The 15119-nt window shown below is 47.0% G+C and overlaps 1 protein-coding gene and 1 long non-coding RNA gene across 10 annotated transcripts in view; one reads left to right on the forward strand and one right to left on the reverse strand.

Annotated features, from left to right (window-relative positions):
• Nucleotides 1–5461, reverse strand: part of LOC127475418 (uncharacterized) — a 36991-nt gene extending 31530 nt beyond the window's left edge. For 7 of the 8 annotated variants that reach the window (XR_007906206.1, XR_007906210.1, XR_007906205.1 and 4 more), the window contains exons 1-2: nt 2279–5461; nt 2050–2197 (exon numbers count right to left, since the gene is read on the reverse strand). This is a non-coding gene — a long non-coding RNA (uncharacterized LOC127475418). The remainder of the gene's footprint in view (nt 1–2049; nt 2198–2278) is intronic. The other variant, XR_007906204.1, reaches the window with a different exon arrangement.
• NR2F2 (nuclear receptor subfamily 2 group F member 2) lies at nt 639–14356 on the forward strand. 2 transcript variants are annotated; one of them, XM_051797265.1, is made up of 4 exons: nt 639–645; nt 1352–1413; nt 9088–9615; nt 12741–14356. In XM_051797265.1, exons 2-4 carry the CDS (start codon nt 1371–1373, stop codon nt 13013–13015), a joined length of 846 nt encoding a protein of 281 aa, XP_051653225.1. In that variant the 5' UTR covers nt 639–645; nt 1352–1370; the 3' UTR covers nt 13016–14356. The 2 variants fall into 2 exon arrangements, with proteins under 2 accessions (XP_051653225.1, XP_051653224.1); XM_051797264.1 differs by lacking the exons at nt 639–645; nt 1352–1413 and adding an exon at nt 5834–7289.
• The last annotated feature ends 763 nt before the right edge of the window (nt 14357–15119 follow it).

The following is a 15119-nucleotide window of genomic DNA, read 5'->3' on the forward strand; positions in this document are numbered from 1 at the left end:
AACAGTTTCTTAAAATAAAAGCTCGGCTCCCCACCACCACGACCACCACCCCTCTTTCCAGAAACCCCCCACACTGATACACACACACACAAAAAAAGGAGCAGGAATCCATTAGTTGGAGAGTATTCTCCTGCCAAAGGCAGTATAATGTATTCCAAATTTTCCCAAGCCCTCACTGTACTGGGGTCCCGTTGCCCCCACTCCTCCCCCCCACCCCGGGAAAAGAGGCTGACGCGCTGATATTTCTCGTGGGTGAAAGATTCAGCCTTTTCCTAACCGTATTTTTTTTTTAATAAAATAAAACTAAACGTGCTTCCCATGTCTAAAAGTTGCCATGTTTGTGAAGGGGGTGGGGAAAAATGTCTCCAAGGGTTTCAATTAGCAACAAATGATTATTGCAACGGATTTTTGGTAATGAAAAAATGTGGAGTACCTCTTTCGAGCTGGGATCTCAGGGGCAGTGAGAGAGAGAGAGAGGGGGAGAGGGAGAGAAGGAGAGAGAGAGAAAGAGGTTGCTGATTAGCTCGGATTCTTTCCCAACTTGCTTTAGCGTGTGCTTGCGTTCCCTGCCGACCCTACACAGGACACTATATATTTTTTCCCCTTCGGTGCATGTGTTGATAGTTCAGCCTGTAGTTGTTTGCGGTTGGCTTTTTTTTTTCCCTTTTCCTTTTTTTTTTTTTCCTGCCGGGGAGGGGGGAGGTGGAAAAGGGGGGGAGGGGGGGCTGAAATCGGTCGCATCCATCCTACCCCCACAGTCATTAACTTAGGAGATTTCCCTCTCTTATTTTTTTTCTCCCCAATTGGAAGGGTGGGTTGTGAATATTTTTCCTTTTTTTTTTTTCCCCCTAAGTCTCGCCTTTCCAGCTCCAAACAAGGTGTAGCGAGACGCTCTTCCTTCTAAGGAATGAAATGAGACAAGGATCACTCAAAGACATCTCCTACCTTGGGCTTGGGGATTTTTTCTTAAAGGCAAGGCGCACATTCCTAAGCAGCTGTGTACAAAGCCCCCCCTGAAATCTTGTCTGTGTAAAGTTAGAGTGTGTTCAGGTTTTTTTTTTTTTTCCTCTCTCTCCCAAGGCTGATCGCTAATAATACATCGAAAGCACTTCCCTTTAGGTTGTGGGAAATCTATTCCCTTCACCTTGCCTCCTTTTTTTCCCCCCTGAAGGCTGTAACTTTACTTTTTTTTTCTCTCTCTTTTTTTTTTTTAAATCAGTTTGCACAATCGCTTAGATAAACACCAAGAAGGAGACTTCTCTTTAATTACCCAACGCACATCTTTCTGGGGGGCAAACAGCGGTCTGATTTTTTTTTTGTTTGTTTGTTTCTTTCACCTGCCAAACTAAAGGAGAGGTAGAAAAAGGAAGATGCAAGCGATTTGGGACCTTGAACAAGGCAAATATGGTTTTGGTATGTTTACTTATAGTTTTTTTTCTTCTTCTTTGACACTTTTTTCGGGCAATGTGTTGTGATTCTTGTGTTTCTCTTTTAAGGAAAACAAAAAATCCAAAAAAGCAAATGTTAGCTAACGTGCGTCTTAAACGATCGTTTCTAAGGTTACGTGGGTTGCTCTAAGGAGGGGAAGAGGGGAGGGGGGCAGACCCAAGTATGTGTAATTGCAGCACCATCAGTTAGCACGTCCTTTAGCTAAATAAAGCAAAGCAGCAAACAAACAAACAAGCGAACAAACCCAACGACCGGACTCGGCTTCCAGGTCCGAGGCAAAGCGCCTCCAAGTCATTTCCCCAGGAGCAGCGCCCGGGCGCTGCCGCCCCTGCCCGGCGCCGGGGCTGCTCGGGGGGGAGCGCGGACCGACCTGCTCCGGAGGGTGGGAGGGCAGGACAAGGCTCTTAACTTAAGTGATAGGTATTAAACTGCCCGGGATCGTGTCGCCGTGTGCAGCTGGCAGCGTTTATTTGGGGTAAAAAAAAAAAAAAAAAAAAAGAAAAGGTCGGTGGTGAAGGTATAGAGCCGAGATCCCCTCTCCCCCTCCGATCCCTTCCCTGGCTAAGCAAGTACAATGGAAAGAAGCTGGAATATACTCACCATCCGAAGGTGCGGTTGGTAGATCGGCTGAGGCTTTAAGGCAATTATTTATCCTTTTTTTTTTTTTAAGTATTATTGCAAAAGACGTAGATCTGACTTTAAGCAGAAAAAGTGTTTTGCTCTGACAACAGCAAGAGAGGCACGGTTCCTCGTTAAAAAAAAAAAAAAAATCACAAAACAGGATCTCCCCCCCCCCCCCCAATCCCTTACCACTATCCCTTAAAAATACCTATTCGGTACAGTTCTCGCAGAAACCCTGATGCAGAAATCTTATAGTCCGGTCTAGGAGTGCCCAAGCCAATTAATTTTAAATCCTTAGGAATTAATCAGATTAAAATGTACAGAAGTTTCATTCTCGTATGCATACGTGAGCCAAAAGTCGTTTCCCTTTAAGAGATCCTTTTCTTTTAAAGTTGAATTTTAGGCAGATAAGAGACTTACACTAGGGGGCAGCCAGATACTGTACTTGCTCCAATCTTAAGCAATTTTTTTTCCTCTCTCACAGCATATGCTCTGATTTAGCACTGTAAATTTTTCAGAGGACCCAACTCTGACAGCCCCTGGTGATTTTCAAAGTACCACAAGCCAGTGGTTAAAAATTGCATTGACTTGGAAGTTCAGAGGCACACAATAGGAGCCACTTTCCCTATTCATGGAACTTCAGTGTGGTGGAAGAGAAAAACACACACATACTACATTGAGGGAGAAGAGGAATTCATTGAATTCTGTTAGACGTAACTGCTTTCCACTGAGTTCAGAGCGAAACTCGGTATTTGTTCGATGCTGTATTCATATTGCGATTTAATCTAGAAAGAATTAGAGGACTGTTAGGCAGCTTTCTGCCAGGAAAGCAGCTTCCCCCTCCTTCCTCCTCTCTTTTTGAAACCTAAAGATTTACACCGGCTCTATCCTCAACTCTATTTTAGCAAAATAAATCCTTCCACTCCCTCTCATTAAAATAAATTTACATCTGCAGTAAAATGGCAGGAGGGATGCGTTTGTTTATTTGGAAAACCAACACAGTCTCACTTTTAAACCAGAGCATTTCTATTGTCATTAGCCTCGGAGAAGGACAGAGGAGAATCTCCCCCTTCCTTGCGAGGCGCTCAGGTTTCGAGGATTATTTAGCGAAATTAGCTGCAGTTCATTTTTACATTCATCTGTTCTGTCTCAACCCACTCGTAGGGGTGTTTTCAAATAAATAGCAAAGCATCTAATGGTGCTAATAGGTAGTTATATCGCTGCATCCCTCGAAGAGCAAATAGTTAATCTGGGGCATTCTTCATTAATGCTTGAGCAATCAGCATATACGGCGGCTTTTAAGATTATATCAATGGCTTTCCATTTTTACGATCATACGTTCAAACTAGTAATATTGTGCGTCCTGTTAAAACCGCTTTCTCTTATGATTTCTGCATTTGTTAGGACGGCGTTAATGCTTTTTCATATGGTGAATTAATCCTGTTTACTTTGTCAGATTCGAGACAGGAAAGGTTGGTGTTGGGTTGTGGTTTGGGTTTTTGTTGTTGTTTTTTTTTCCCCCCTCAGGAAACTCAACATCAGCAACAATCTGTGACTATTCTGTATTTTGAACCCCCATCTTCTCCCACCCTCCCCGAGAGGTGACCTCCTCGGCTCTGGGTTATTTGGAAATCATAAGACAGTTCCCCACATTTTAACAGGGAAAGATTCCTTTCCCCCTTCTGTCTTCCTAGTCCCTCCTGGTCCCTGTTTCAGGTAAAGGTTATTTTTTTGCTCCGTGAGGATCAATGGGAACGCTGCAGCCTTGTCTTTGAAATTGAGCCGCAAAACATCTTCGTCCGTGGGGTCTGAACACACCAGGTTTCCAGGCAGGACACTGTCAAGTCGAGGTGCTTTTTACAACTTTCCAATCACCTCCACACCTGCGGCTTTAGCCACATCTATTATTTCTGCGGCAGGAGTGGGTGGGCATGTGGCAACATGAAAAAGTGTATGTGAGGAGGTGAGGAGCAATTAATCCCTCGCAGAGTTGTGCCCAGGTCTGTGTCCCCGCGGCCGTGCTTGGTGACCGGCTCACATGTGAGCGCACATACAAGCGTGCGTTCGCAGAGGAGGAACGATCCTCTCGGGCGTTTATCTGTCTATTTTAACATGTTTCCTATTTTATCTCTCCGTCCCTTCTCTTGTTGGAGTGTCTTTTGGCCATTTGTACCGGGAGACTGACTCGGAGTCCCGGTAGTTCCATTCAGCGGGAGATAAACCCCCGTCCCCGCGCTTAGATCTGTTACCTGCTCGCGGTGCAGCACGGAGCTCGTGTTACGGTGTCAGGGTACGTGCGGTCATAAAACTCCCAAACCCACAAAATGAAGTTAAAGGGGTCGGGGCGAGCCCCGCCGCAGCGATGCCGAGCGGGGAACACGGGGATGCCGCGCAGCGGAGCGGCCGCGATGGTGCCTTGAGCGGAGCCGCGGGGATGAGGAGAGAGCGGGCGGAACGGCGGAGCCCCCGCGCCCCGCCGGGGTCGGGGCTGTGCGAGCGGCCGGTCCCGGAGCGCCCCGAGCACGCCCGGCCGGGCTCGGCTTAACTCTGCTCGGCTCGGCTCGGCTCCGCGGGCGGACGGGGCTCAGCTCAGCGCGGGGCTCGGCGAGCGCAGGTGCCACCGCCCCCGTGCCCGCAGCACGACCGCGGGGCCGGGGCTCCCCCGCGCCGCGGGGCGTGAACCCGAACTGCGCTCCCCGACCCCTTTCCAGGGACCGGCGGCCGCCCCTCTGCTTTACTTTATTCCGTGGAGTTTTACCTCGCTTTAGCGCCTGCTTTCCGCTTCCCACCCCGCCGCCCCCTCCGACACCCGAGGAGGGCAGCCCCAGGTGAGGTGAGGCGGAGTGAGGCGGGTGCGGCGGGCTCGCCGTCACCCCCGTGCCCCGGCGGGGCGGTGCGGGGCGCGGTGCGGGGCACGGAGGGGCTCGCCGGGCGGGCTTTAGGACCCGGCGGCAGGGCCGGCGCTCGGCGGCCATGGCGGGCTCGGAGCGGCGGCGGCGGCGGCCAATGAGGGGCGGTGGGCGGGGCGCGCGCGCGGGGCCAGTCAGGCGCCGGCCCGGTTGCCTTATAAGGCGCGCGGTCGCCATGGCGACGCGCGCCGAGTTGCAGCAGCCGTGTCAAAGTTCACTCTCCCGCCAGCGGGGCGAGCGGCCGGCGGGGAGCGCGCCCGCCGCTCACTCGGCCCACACGCCGCCCGCACCGCCCGCCCGCCCCGCCCCGCCCCGCCCCTTCCCCGCCGACAGCGAGGGGAGGGGAGCGGGGGGGGAGCCCCTGCTTCTTTTTTTTTTATTATTATTTTTTTTTTCAATTTTTTTTTTTTTGGGGTGGGGGGGAGAAGCGCTGGCGCGCTCTCCCCGTGGTGGTGTTTTTTCGCCTCCCCCCCCCCCCCGCCCGGCTGAGGAGCGATGCTGCGCGCTGGGTTATGATCCTTCCCTCTCTCTCTCTCCCTCCTCCTCCTCCTCCTCCTCCTCTCCTCCTCCTCCTCCTCCTCCTCCTCCTCCCGCTCCCCTCTTTTATCATCCTGGCTGGCTGGGCGCTGCTGCGCTGGCGAGTTGACTCCTTCCCTCCCCCCCGCCCCGCGGCCCCCCTCCCCCTGCCCGCGCCGTGAGCACCGGCGGCGCGGAGGCGAGAGCCCACTTGCGAGGCGGCAGAAGCAGCATAAGGCAGCGCGGCGGCGGCAGCGGCGGCGGGAGCGGCGGCGGCGGGAGCGGCGGCGGCGGCAGCACCCGAGCGGCGGCGGGAGCGGGAGCGGCGGCGGGGACGCGGCGCGGCGGGAGCGGCGAACCGGCGGAGCGGGGCAGAGCGGCGGCGGCGGCGGCGGCGAGGAGGAGGAGGAGGAGGAACAAATAAACAATCATACTAATAATAATAATTCATAATAATAATTATTATTGCGAGAATAAGAATTTTTTTATATTAAAAAAAAAAGCGGGGAGGAGGAAAAAAAAAAAAAAAAAAAAAGACCAACAAGCCCCCCCCACACCCCCGAGCCCAAAAGAGGGAGCGAGAGAGAGCAAGAGCGCAGCGGCCGGGCGGAGCGGCGGAGAGGAAGAATTAAAGCGAGCGAAGGAGGGAGGAGAGACAGAGCAGAGAGAGAGAGAGAGAGGAGGAAAGAGGAGGAGGAGGAGGAAAAAAAAAGCCCACAAAAACAAAGCGATCGCAGTTGATGTTGCTGCTGCAAGCTGGACTTCCAAAAACTACGGCGAGACCGACCGCTCTCCGCGCCGAGAAGAGTCTCCTCTGCTGTGCGTGTTTTTTTCCGCTGTGTGTGTAATCTTTAACCTTTTATTCATTCTTATTTTGATGGCTTTCCTGAATGGCTGACTGCGAGCTTCCCTGGACCTGGCCCCCAGACACCCGCCTCTCCTCCTTCAACTACTCTGCTGCAGATCAGCTCTAAGAGAGAGAGAGGGAGATCTTTGAAGAGATTTTTTTTTTTCTCCTCTCTCTCTCTCTCTCTCTCCCCCTCTCTCCCCCACCCCCACCACCCCTTTACTTTGCTCTCCTGGAGCCCAGACAATCGACTCGCACCTCGCCCCCCCGCACACACACCTCCATCGCCCCGTGCTTCTACACCTTCGCCGGTACCGGGAGATCCCCCCACCCCGACCCTCCTGAAAAAAAAAAAAAAAAAAGAGGCAAAACAACAAAAGAGAGAGGGGGAAAGAGAGAGAGAGAGAGGGGAGGACAAAAAATAAAAAGACTGCTGCAAAGCTGATCTGAAAAGCAAAGCAAACAAACTTTGAAAATAAAGGGGGAACAGGAAGTTTGGCAACGGTGTCCAATAGATATGGCAATGGTAGTCGGTGCGTGGCGAGACCCCCAGGACGATGTGCCCGGAGCTCAGGGAACGCAGCCTTCGCAAGCCCCGCCGGTGCAGGGACCCCCGGCCGGGACCCCGCACACCCCACAGACCCCGGGGCCCGGGGGCCCTCCCAGTACGCCAGCCCAGACCAACCCGCCGAGCCAGCAGAACCAAGGAGACAAGCAGCAGCAGCAGCAGCACATTGAATGTGTGGTTTGTGGGGACAAGTCTAGTGGCAAACATTATGGCCAGTTTACCTGCGAGGGTTGCAAGAGTTTCTTCAAGCGGAGTGTAAGGAGGAATCTCAGCTACACTTGTCGTGCCAACAGGAACTGTCCCATTGACCAGCACCACCGCAATCAGTGTCAGTACTGCCGCCTCAAAAAATGCCTCAAAGTTGGCATGAGACGGGAAGGTATTGGGATTTCATTTGTTTTGCAAATTTTTTTTCACTCGCTGCGTTTTGGGGTTTGTTTGCTTTTTCTTTTTTTAAATTTTTTAAATAATATATATTATTATTATTATTATTTTTAACCTCCCTACCCAAACCCCAAACCCAACCAGAACCTTTCCTCCCCCTTACCCACCCCCCTCGAATAAACCAGCCAGAAACTTTCTCGTAATGAAAGAAAGCGGTGTTGGGGAGGGTGGGCAGGGAGTCAGGGGCTCTCGCATGCTTTCTCCTGCACTCGTAATTGATTTGTGTTTGTTTTGATTTTGCTGATGGAGGTTTATTGAAAGTGGATTTTTAGTTTCACGCTGCTTAGGAGCGAGATGATGATTCTGACGTGTGGTTACTTTTCCTTCGTGTTTCCTCCTGCATGCTCAGCCTTAGCCCCTGTCCCCCGAGCAGCTCTGTGTGTGTGTCTGTCCATGTGTGTACGCACACACACACGGAGCCTCCCGAGATGCACACACACACATATATATATATCCTCCAGCACCCTGCCTTAGATTGCAATTTTACACAGGCGGTTCAAATTACTATTACAATGGGACTCACCCTACCGAGGCTCTACAGCACTCCACTGTGGATTCCCAGCCGGATTTTTCCTCCTTTAAAAATATATATACACACACATCTCCGCGTGTGTGTGTGTGTATATACATGCTGCCGTGTGCCTGCCTTTCCTGGTTGTTATTACCTCACTTTTCTCTTCTTCCTCTTATTTTCTTGTTCCTCCGGGAGAGGCAGGAGGGGGTAGAAGGGATGGGGTGGGGGGGAAGGAGCAGCCCAGAAGTAAGTGTGGGGTGCTCGGGTCTCTGCAAGTGGAGTCTTTGTGATATAAAATTAGACGGGAAATGTGAGCCTGCAGTTTTCCAGTGCGTGCTCTGTGTCTGGACGCTGCTATGTAGGTTAAGGGTGAGGGGGCTTGGGACTCGCTGGGCTCCTCTCTTTGTGTTTCTGCAAGAGTAACTAACCTTGGAATACGGGCGATAACAAATATAAATCAAGCACATTTTTAGGCGTTCTCCCTTCTTGTCGTCTCTCTGCCTCTGAGCCCTTTTTCTCTCTCCTTTTTCTCTCGCTGTCACCGTGTAAATTTATTAACAAAATGAAAGGCCCACTTTCCATGGGCAGCGGGGGAAGGTGCCTTTGGATAATGCCCTCAGCCTCACCAGGGGACCTGCCGGGGATGTTGTGGGGTGATTTCGCCTCCTTTGGTATTTTTTATGAGCGGGGGGGATACATAATAACAGCAGCAACAATGTATTCAGTGGGCGAGAAACGCGTGTGGGACCAGAGCCGGGGATTTCGAACTGAAGTGTTTCTTCCCTCTCCCCTCCTCCCTCCCCATCCCGCTCCCCCAGCCTCAAATCAATGAGCTGTTTTAGGTGTAATGAAGAAAAAACACCCGGGCACACAAAGACGTATCCTGCATCTCTTGAAGGAGGGGGTGGCGGTGGAGGGGAGGGGGGAAATAACTGGATTGTGGTGTGTTTTGGGAAGTGAGAAGCTGGGCTCCCGCAGCAGCCCTGGCCGAGCTCACAGCGTTCCTCAGCTTTTATTGTTGCTTTGACTTGACCCGAGAACTGCGGAGCATTTAACCGGGGCTGGGGCTGAACTCTGGCTGGGAAAATGCATGTTCCCCCTGAAGCTGGCCGGGTCCGGGGTCACACAGGCACGCAGAAGCACACAAAGCAGGCTGTATTTGAACCGATGGTTGCAATTCAGATATTAATAGCTGTAGTTTCTTCTCTATTTACTGCAGCGGTCCAGAGGGGCAGAATGCCACCCACACAGCCAACTCATGGTCAGTTCGCCTTGACAAATGGGGACCCTCTCAACTGCCATTCCTACCTATCCGGATATATCTCCCTTCTTCTGAGAGCAGAGCCCTACCCCACCTCCCGCTTTGGCAGTCAGTGCATGCAACCCAACAACATCATGGGCATCGAGAACATTTGTGAACTGGCAGCTAGGATGCTCTTCAGCGCGGTGGAGTGGGCCAGGAATATCCCCTTCTTCCCAGACCTCCAGATCACAGACCAGGTGGCCCTCCTGAGGCTGACCTGGAGCGAGTTATTTGTCCTCAACGCTGCCCAGTGCTCCATGCCCCTCCACGTAGCTCCGCTCCTGGCAGCTGCTGGCCTCCACGCTTCGCCAATGTCTGCTGACCGAGTGGTCGCCTTTATGGACCACATACGAATCTTCCAAGAGCAAGTAGAAAAACTGAAAGCATTGCATGTCGACTCTGCAGAATATAGCTGTTTAAAGGCCATAGTCCTCTTCACCTCAGGTAGGCGGCATTTCTTTGCTCCTTTTTTTTTTCCTTCCCCGGGCCCCCCTTGAGAACTGTTTGCTCTTGCAAAGTGTTATTGCCTGCACCCCATCACTGCTTCCCTGGCCCCCCGAGAAACCAGCGCGGTCTCTTTCCTTTTAGGAAGCAGTGCCCTGTGGTCTCCCCTTCAGGGCCTCGGATCCGAGCATCCCGTCTTCCAGGGAGTGCAAATTAGAAAAAAATAAAATAAAAATAAAATACACACACACACACAAAACTAAAAAAAAAAAAAAAAAAAAGGACAACCAAAATACAAAAATGCACCCCAACCCTAGCTGAATAATGCTGGAGACTGGGGAAGAAGGGGCCCGGGAAGAGGCACCCATTCGCCACGAGAGACTGCGCTCTTCCCATTGAAAATAATATTTTATTTAACAGTATAGCTCTGGGTTGTTGCATTTAATGACACGCATCTGAACAGCAGCAAAATCTGTTTGATGTTGTTAAATACAAGTCATCCTATCAGTGAAACCACTTTAAAAAGAGGATCATTTTATGGGCAGCCAGGAAGGGAAAAAAGCCCTGCAGGATTAAAAATTGAATTAAAAAAAAAAAAAAAGTGAAATGCACAAAGCTGAGTTTAAAATATGTTCCCTGCCATTCCATAAAATAAAATAAATCAACTTTCCAAAGAGCTGTCTCTGATTTAAACAGAATGTGGCAGTGAGCAGTTCTGTGTCATTTAAGCTAAGGGGAAAAGTTTGCATTTGTACCCAGCAGGAACTGCATAGTCCAAAGCGAGTAGCGGGTGCGAAAAGATCATTACCATAAGTAGACAGGGATAGTATGGAAAAGTAAGAGGAGGCTGAAGCTGCCGCTCCGCAGTGTAATTCCGGGGTGGCACAACCATGCCTCTCCCGAGGAAAAGACCTCGAGGTGTTTCTTAGATAATCAAAGAGGGGAGGGGGGGGGAAATATGTGTCAACTTTTGCTGCCTAGAAATAGTGCATGAGTTATAAAGCAATAATTGAGTGCGTTGTGAAATCTAATTAGCTTGCACTAGAGTTTAACCTGGGTGAGTAATAATCCTGATATTAACTCTGGAGGCTAAATTTTTTTTTTTTCTTCTGAGGGGAAAAAAAAAAATCTGCTCGCTAATTTGTGCACTACGTTATCTCAGATCGCTAACTTTAAGGCTGCATCGGCAACCCAGTGTGCTGGAGCCTTCGAAGTTTGGGGATTAAGTTTAAAAATACATATATTTCGTCTGTAACTCATTTGGACGCTTGGGAAAGTGGCCACGCGATAAACATATGAATGGAAGCAGGACCTGTAAAATAATTACTCATCGGAGTTTTTTAAAGCCTGATATCAGGAAACAGGAAAAAAATGTAGTTTATGTGGGAAAAGAAGGGCTCACAATCCGTTCCTTGTTGTGTTAAAGGGGGTCTGGGGAACGAAGTCATTTTCTGGACTTTGTCCAGGTTCTGGGTCGTGACCTAAACTTCCTTTTATATATTATTGCTTTACACATAAAAAACTTCTCCTCTTTTTTTTTCCCTCCCCCCCAAATTACTCGTGCTAAATCCTTAGGTGATCAATGAGCAGGGCGCATCTAGCCACAGGGAGACAGGGATCCCGAGTGGGAAGGGGTGTCCGTGGGGTGCTTCTTTTATTTTTCTATCGTTTTTCTAGGATGCATTTTCCTCTCCCTCACTCAGTGAGGATCCCACACACGCTCACATCCCTCCCCAGCCCTTGCCCAGCTCACACCCACACCGAGGAGTTTATTTCCAATCCTGCCTTTTCTCCCAAATCACTTTTTTTTTTTTTTTTTTTTTTTTTTTAGCCTTCTGAGAAAACAATCGTCCGATCCTGTCGTAACTGTTTAATTTATGACTATTTTCAAAATGTGAGGCCTGGCGTGTAAATTGCCTCCCAACTAGATAAACGTTTCTTGTTATCTGATTCTGGGGAAGATAGTCGCATGCAAAAAAATATAGGGTGATGCTTGCAGCTTCTGCAGCACCCCAATAACCTCCCCTGATGTAAAGCAGACACACATAGATGCATATAATGTTTGCTGCAGCCTCTTTTAAGAGGGGGGGTAAAAAAATCTGGGTTCTAATGACTCGCAGAATATGCATGTGTTAGCCCTGTGCCTAGGAAAGCCACAGGGAGGTCAGGTCACAACCTGTGCTCTTTCAGCACAGACGTCTCTGATTTAAAGGGAACTTATTGTATTTTAGCGTATCAGGAAAAAAAAAAAAAGAGAAAAAAAAATGTCCAGACCCTATCAGGGAGTTTTCTTCTTGTAAGGGCCTTTAGGTTTAAAAAGAAGAAGAAGAGGAAAAAAAAAAAAAAGAGGGGGGAGTGGAGGGGGGGGAAGAAAGAAAGAGAAAAGAAAAGAGGGGGGAAAAGAAACAGCTCAAATGAACAGAGAGATCACAGTTTGCATGGCTGCCTCTGAATAGGCTAAACTGACAAGATCAGTTTTAAAGGGCCACTTAAATCAGTTTCAAAGACTGAAGAAAAACGCGTTGTCTTCTTTGGGGGAGAATCTGTTGCTGGATCCGGGGCGCCATTATCTTTGGCTGGGCCAGTTTTTTATTATTATTATGATTTCTATCACTATGAGTAGTATCGCTTCTCATTGCAGGGTTAGGCTCTCCCCAATTATTTTCCAAGGAGGGGGGGTGTGGAGAAATAGTGGCTCCCTTTCCCCCCTTTCGACTCAAAGCCTTCCCCGCCCCCCCAGCCTTTCCCCTGAAAAATATAGATATACAAAATTAAGCTTGGCCAGCACCTCCTTGCCAACCCCTCAGGTCTGTTGTGCCATTAGAAATCTCGACTCTGGGAGCTGTGCTCAATCCTAAAGGAGACCCTCCAGAAGAGAGAGAAATACAAACACATACACATGCACAGAGAGATTGTCCCTTTTGGTAAAACCCACTTAAACTCTGGGGGGCGAGGTGATGGCACACGATCGACACTTAATTGTAGGAATTAAGAAGAAAATCAAATTTAAAAAATTTAAAAAACAAAAACAAAACCTTTTTAATCTGATGATTGCTTTCTTTTTTTTTTTTTTTCTTTTCTTTCTTTTTTTTTTTTTTTTTTTTTTTTAATACACTTTCTTCTAGATGCCTGTGGTCTCTCTGATGTAGCCCATGTTGAAAGTTTACAGGAGAAGTCACAGTGTGCTTTGGAAGAGTATGTTAGGAGCCAGTATCCCAACCAGCCAACACGATTCGGGAAGCTATTACTACGTCTCCCCTCCCTTCGCACTGTCTCCTCTTCTGTCATAGAGCAATTGTTTTTCGTCCGTTTGGTAGGTAAAACCCCCATAGAAACCCTAATCAGGGATATGTTACTGTCTGGCAGCAGTTTTAACTGGCCTTACATGTCCATTCAATAAAACATTCGAAAGAGAGAGAGAGAGAGAGAGAGAGAAAAAAAAGAATCTTAAAAAAAAAATCTAAAAATTGAGAAGGGAGATGAGAGTGAAAGGAAAGCAAATGACATTTGGGTTCTGGTTGTTTCTTAAATTTCCTTCTGCTAAGAAAGGATGTAAAAGGATGTTACAAGTTTGCTAAGAGAAGACAGGAAAAAATTAATGGACTGTGAATTAAAAAAAGAGACTGTCAAATGAACTTTTACAGAATGCATTAAAAACTCCCGTGTCGTTCAGAAAAAAAACTTGCTACTTATCATTTTTTTTGTAAAAAATAAAAAAGAGGGAAAGAAAAAAAGAAAGAAGAAGAAAAGAAACGATGGTGGGCTTTTTCTTTTTTTCTTTTTTCTTCTTTTTTTTTCTTTTTTTGGGGTAAACTTTTTAAAAAAATCTCGCTTAAAGTGCATTTAAAGGAAATTTGGAGAAAATTAGCAGAACGGAAGAAAGTAAGTCTTTTTTTTCCAAATTATTAATTGTCCTATGTGTCTATGTACCTATAGCTGTTCTTTTTTGTATTTTTCTGGTTTCAAACCAGTTTATTCTGTGGTTCTATAATAATTTTTGATATAACCTTGGCTTCTTTAAAAAAAAAAAAATAAACTGTGTATCCTTAAAATATATGTTCTGAAAGAATTAAAACTGAGTCCACGAAAGTATCATAGGAAGAAAGGAAAAGAGAAAAAAACCCCTCAACAACACAATGATGGAAGCGCACTTAAGGTGGTGACCCAAAATCTAGCTTGAAGCTGAGAGAGCTATAATTATATAGACCCGAATGAACCACACGTGTCACATAACTCCCCCCAAATCTAGGTTTTTTTGATATTTCGGACAGAAAATGAACTGTGGGGACTTATTATAGGTAGAAGGATTTTGTGTCCAAGACACACTACGGTTTTGATTTAAAAAAAAAAAAACAAGCAAACAAGCAAAGTGAACTTTTGTAATTTGAATTGGGTTCCACATAGTTCATCATGAATTGTTATTAAACTCCTCTATCTGTTTGTATATTTGCAAGCCCTTTGTATTATAATAATTGTTGATATTTTCCCTTTTTAAAAAATACCATTGAAATCAGCATGACAAAATAACACTGTTGGCACTTATAGATAACGTGATTGATTCAGTATCTTAGAGTTTACAGTTTTGTGTTTAAAAAAACTGAAGGTTTTTTTTTTTTAAGTGCAACATTTCTGTATACTGTAAAAGTTATAATAACTGAACTGTTTGGTCGAGTCTTTGTGTGTTATATTCCAAGGAAAATTGAAAGTATTCAGAAATTAAAATATTATTTGATATCTGAAACTTGTTTGGCTGTCATAAATGTCTTTCAGAAACCACCTTACTTCTCTATAGTTTGCAGTCATTTAAGTCCATAGGCGATTGATTTGTTTACTTGTCACAGTAAGTTTGTAGCAGATGTATTGTAGTGTATTTACCTGTTTAATTCCGGGATGGGGGTGGAGGACTTAAGTTCTTGGTTTATCTCTGGTTTTAGGAAGTACTATGCTGAAATGGTAAACCATCAACCCCCATTCATCTAATCCTCCTGTTATTTAAAAATGGATTTTCTGGAAAAAAAAAAAAAAAAGGCCCTTATTTTTGTCACACTTAAGTGCCTGCGTAGGAAAGGTATTGTTGTGAAAAAGTATTAGAAATCTGGAGATCAGTATCTATTTTATGATCAGAATGGGGCGAAAAATCTTTTGTAAATGTCTGACATACGCGCACAAGATCATTCAAGCAAGGTAATAGCAGTATTGTAAATATAGGTCAGTTGTTTGCAATGAGTTTTCTTTAAGTATGTGTGATTTTTTATAATACTCCGTAGTTGCCATCTATCGTTGTCATTGAAAGGTCTTCAAATGGAGTGGCTTTAGCTTCTAGCACTGAGGAGTCGGTTTTTAATGTATATATACTCTCAAGTGGATTTTATTTTTTTTTTTTTTTTTTTTTTTTTTTACCTTAGACTGTGAAAGCATGACCACAGGTCATCTCTCTATTTTACATATGGGCTACATGTCTGTGTGTATCCTGGCATCCATACACGCGTGGGCGTACATGCATC

The sequence above is a fragment of the Manacus candei genome, unplaced genomic scaffold, assembly GCF_025592945.1.
Source record: "Manacus candei isolate 608988 ecotype Guabito, Panama unplaced genomic scaffold, ASM2559294v1 h1tg000046l, whole genome shotgun sequence".
In the NCBI taxonomy this organism is placed as follows: Eukaryota; Metazoa; Chordata; class Aves; order Passeriformes; family Pipridae; genus Manacus; species Manacus candei.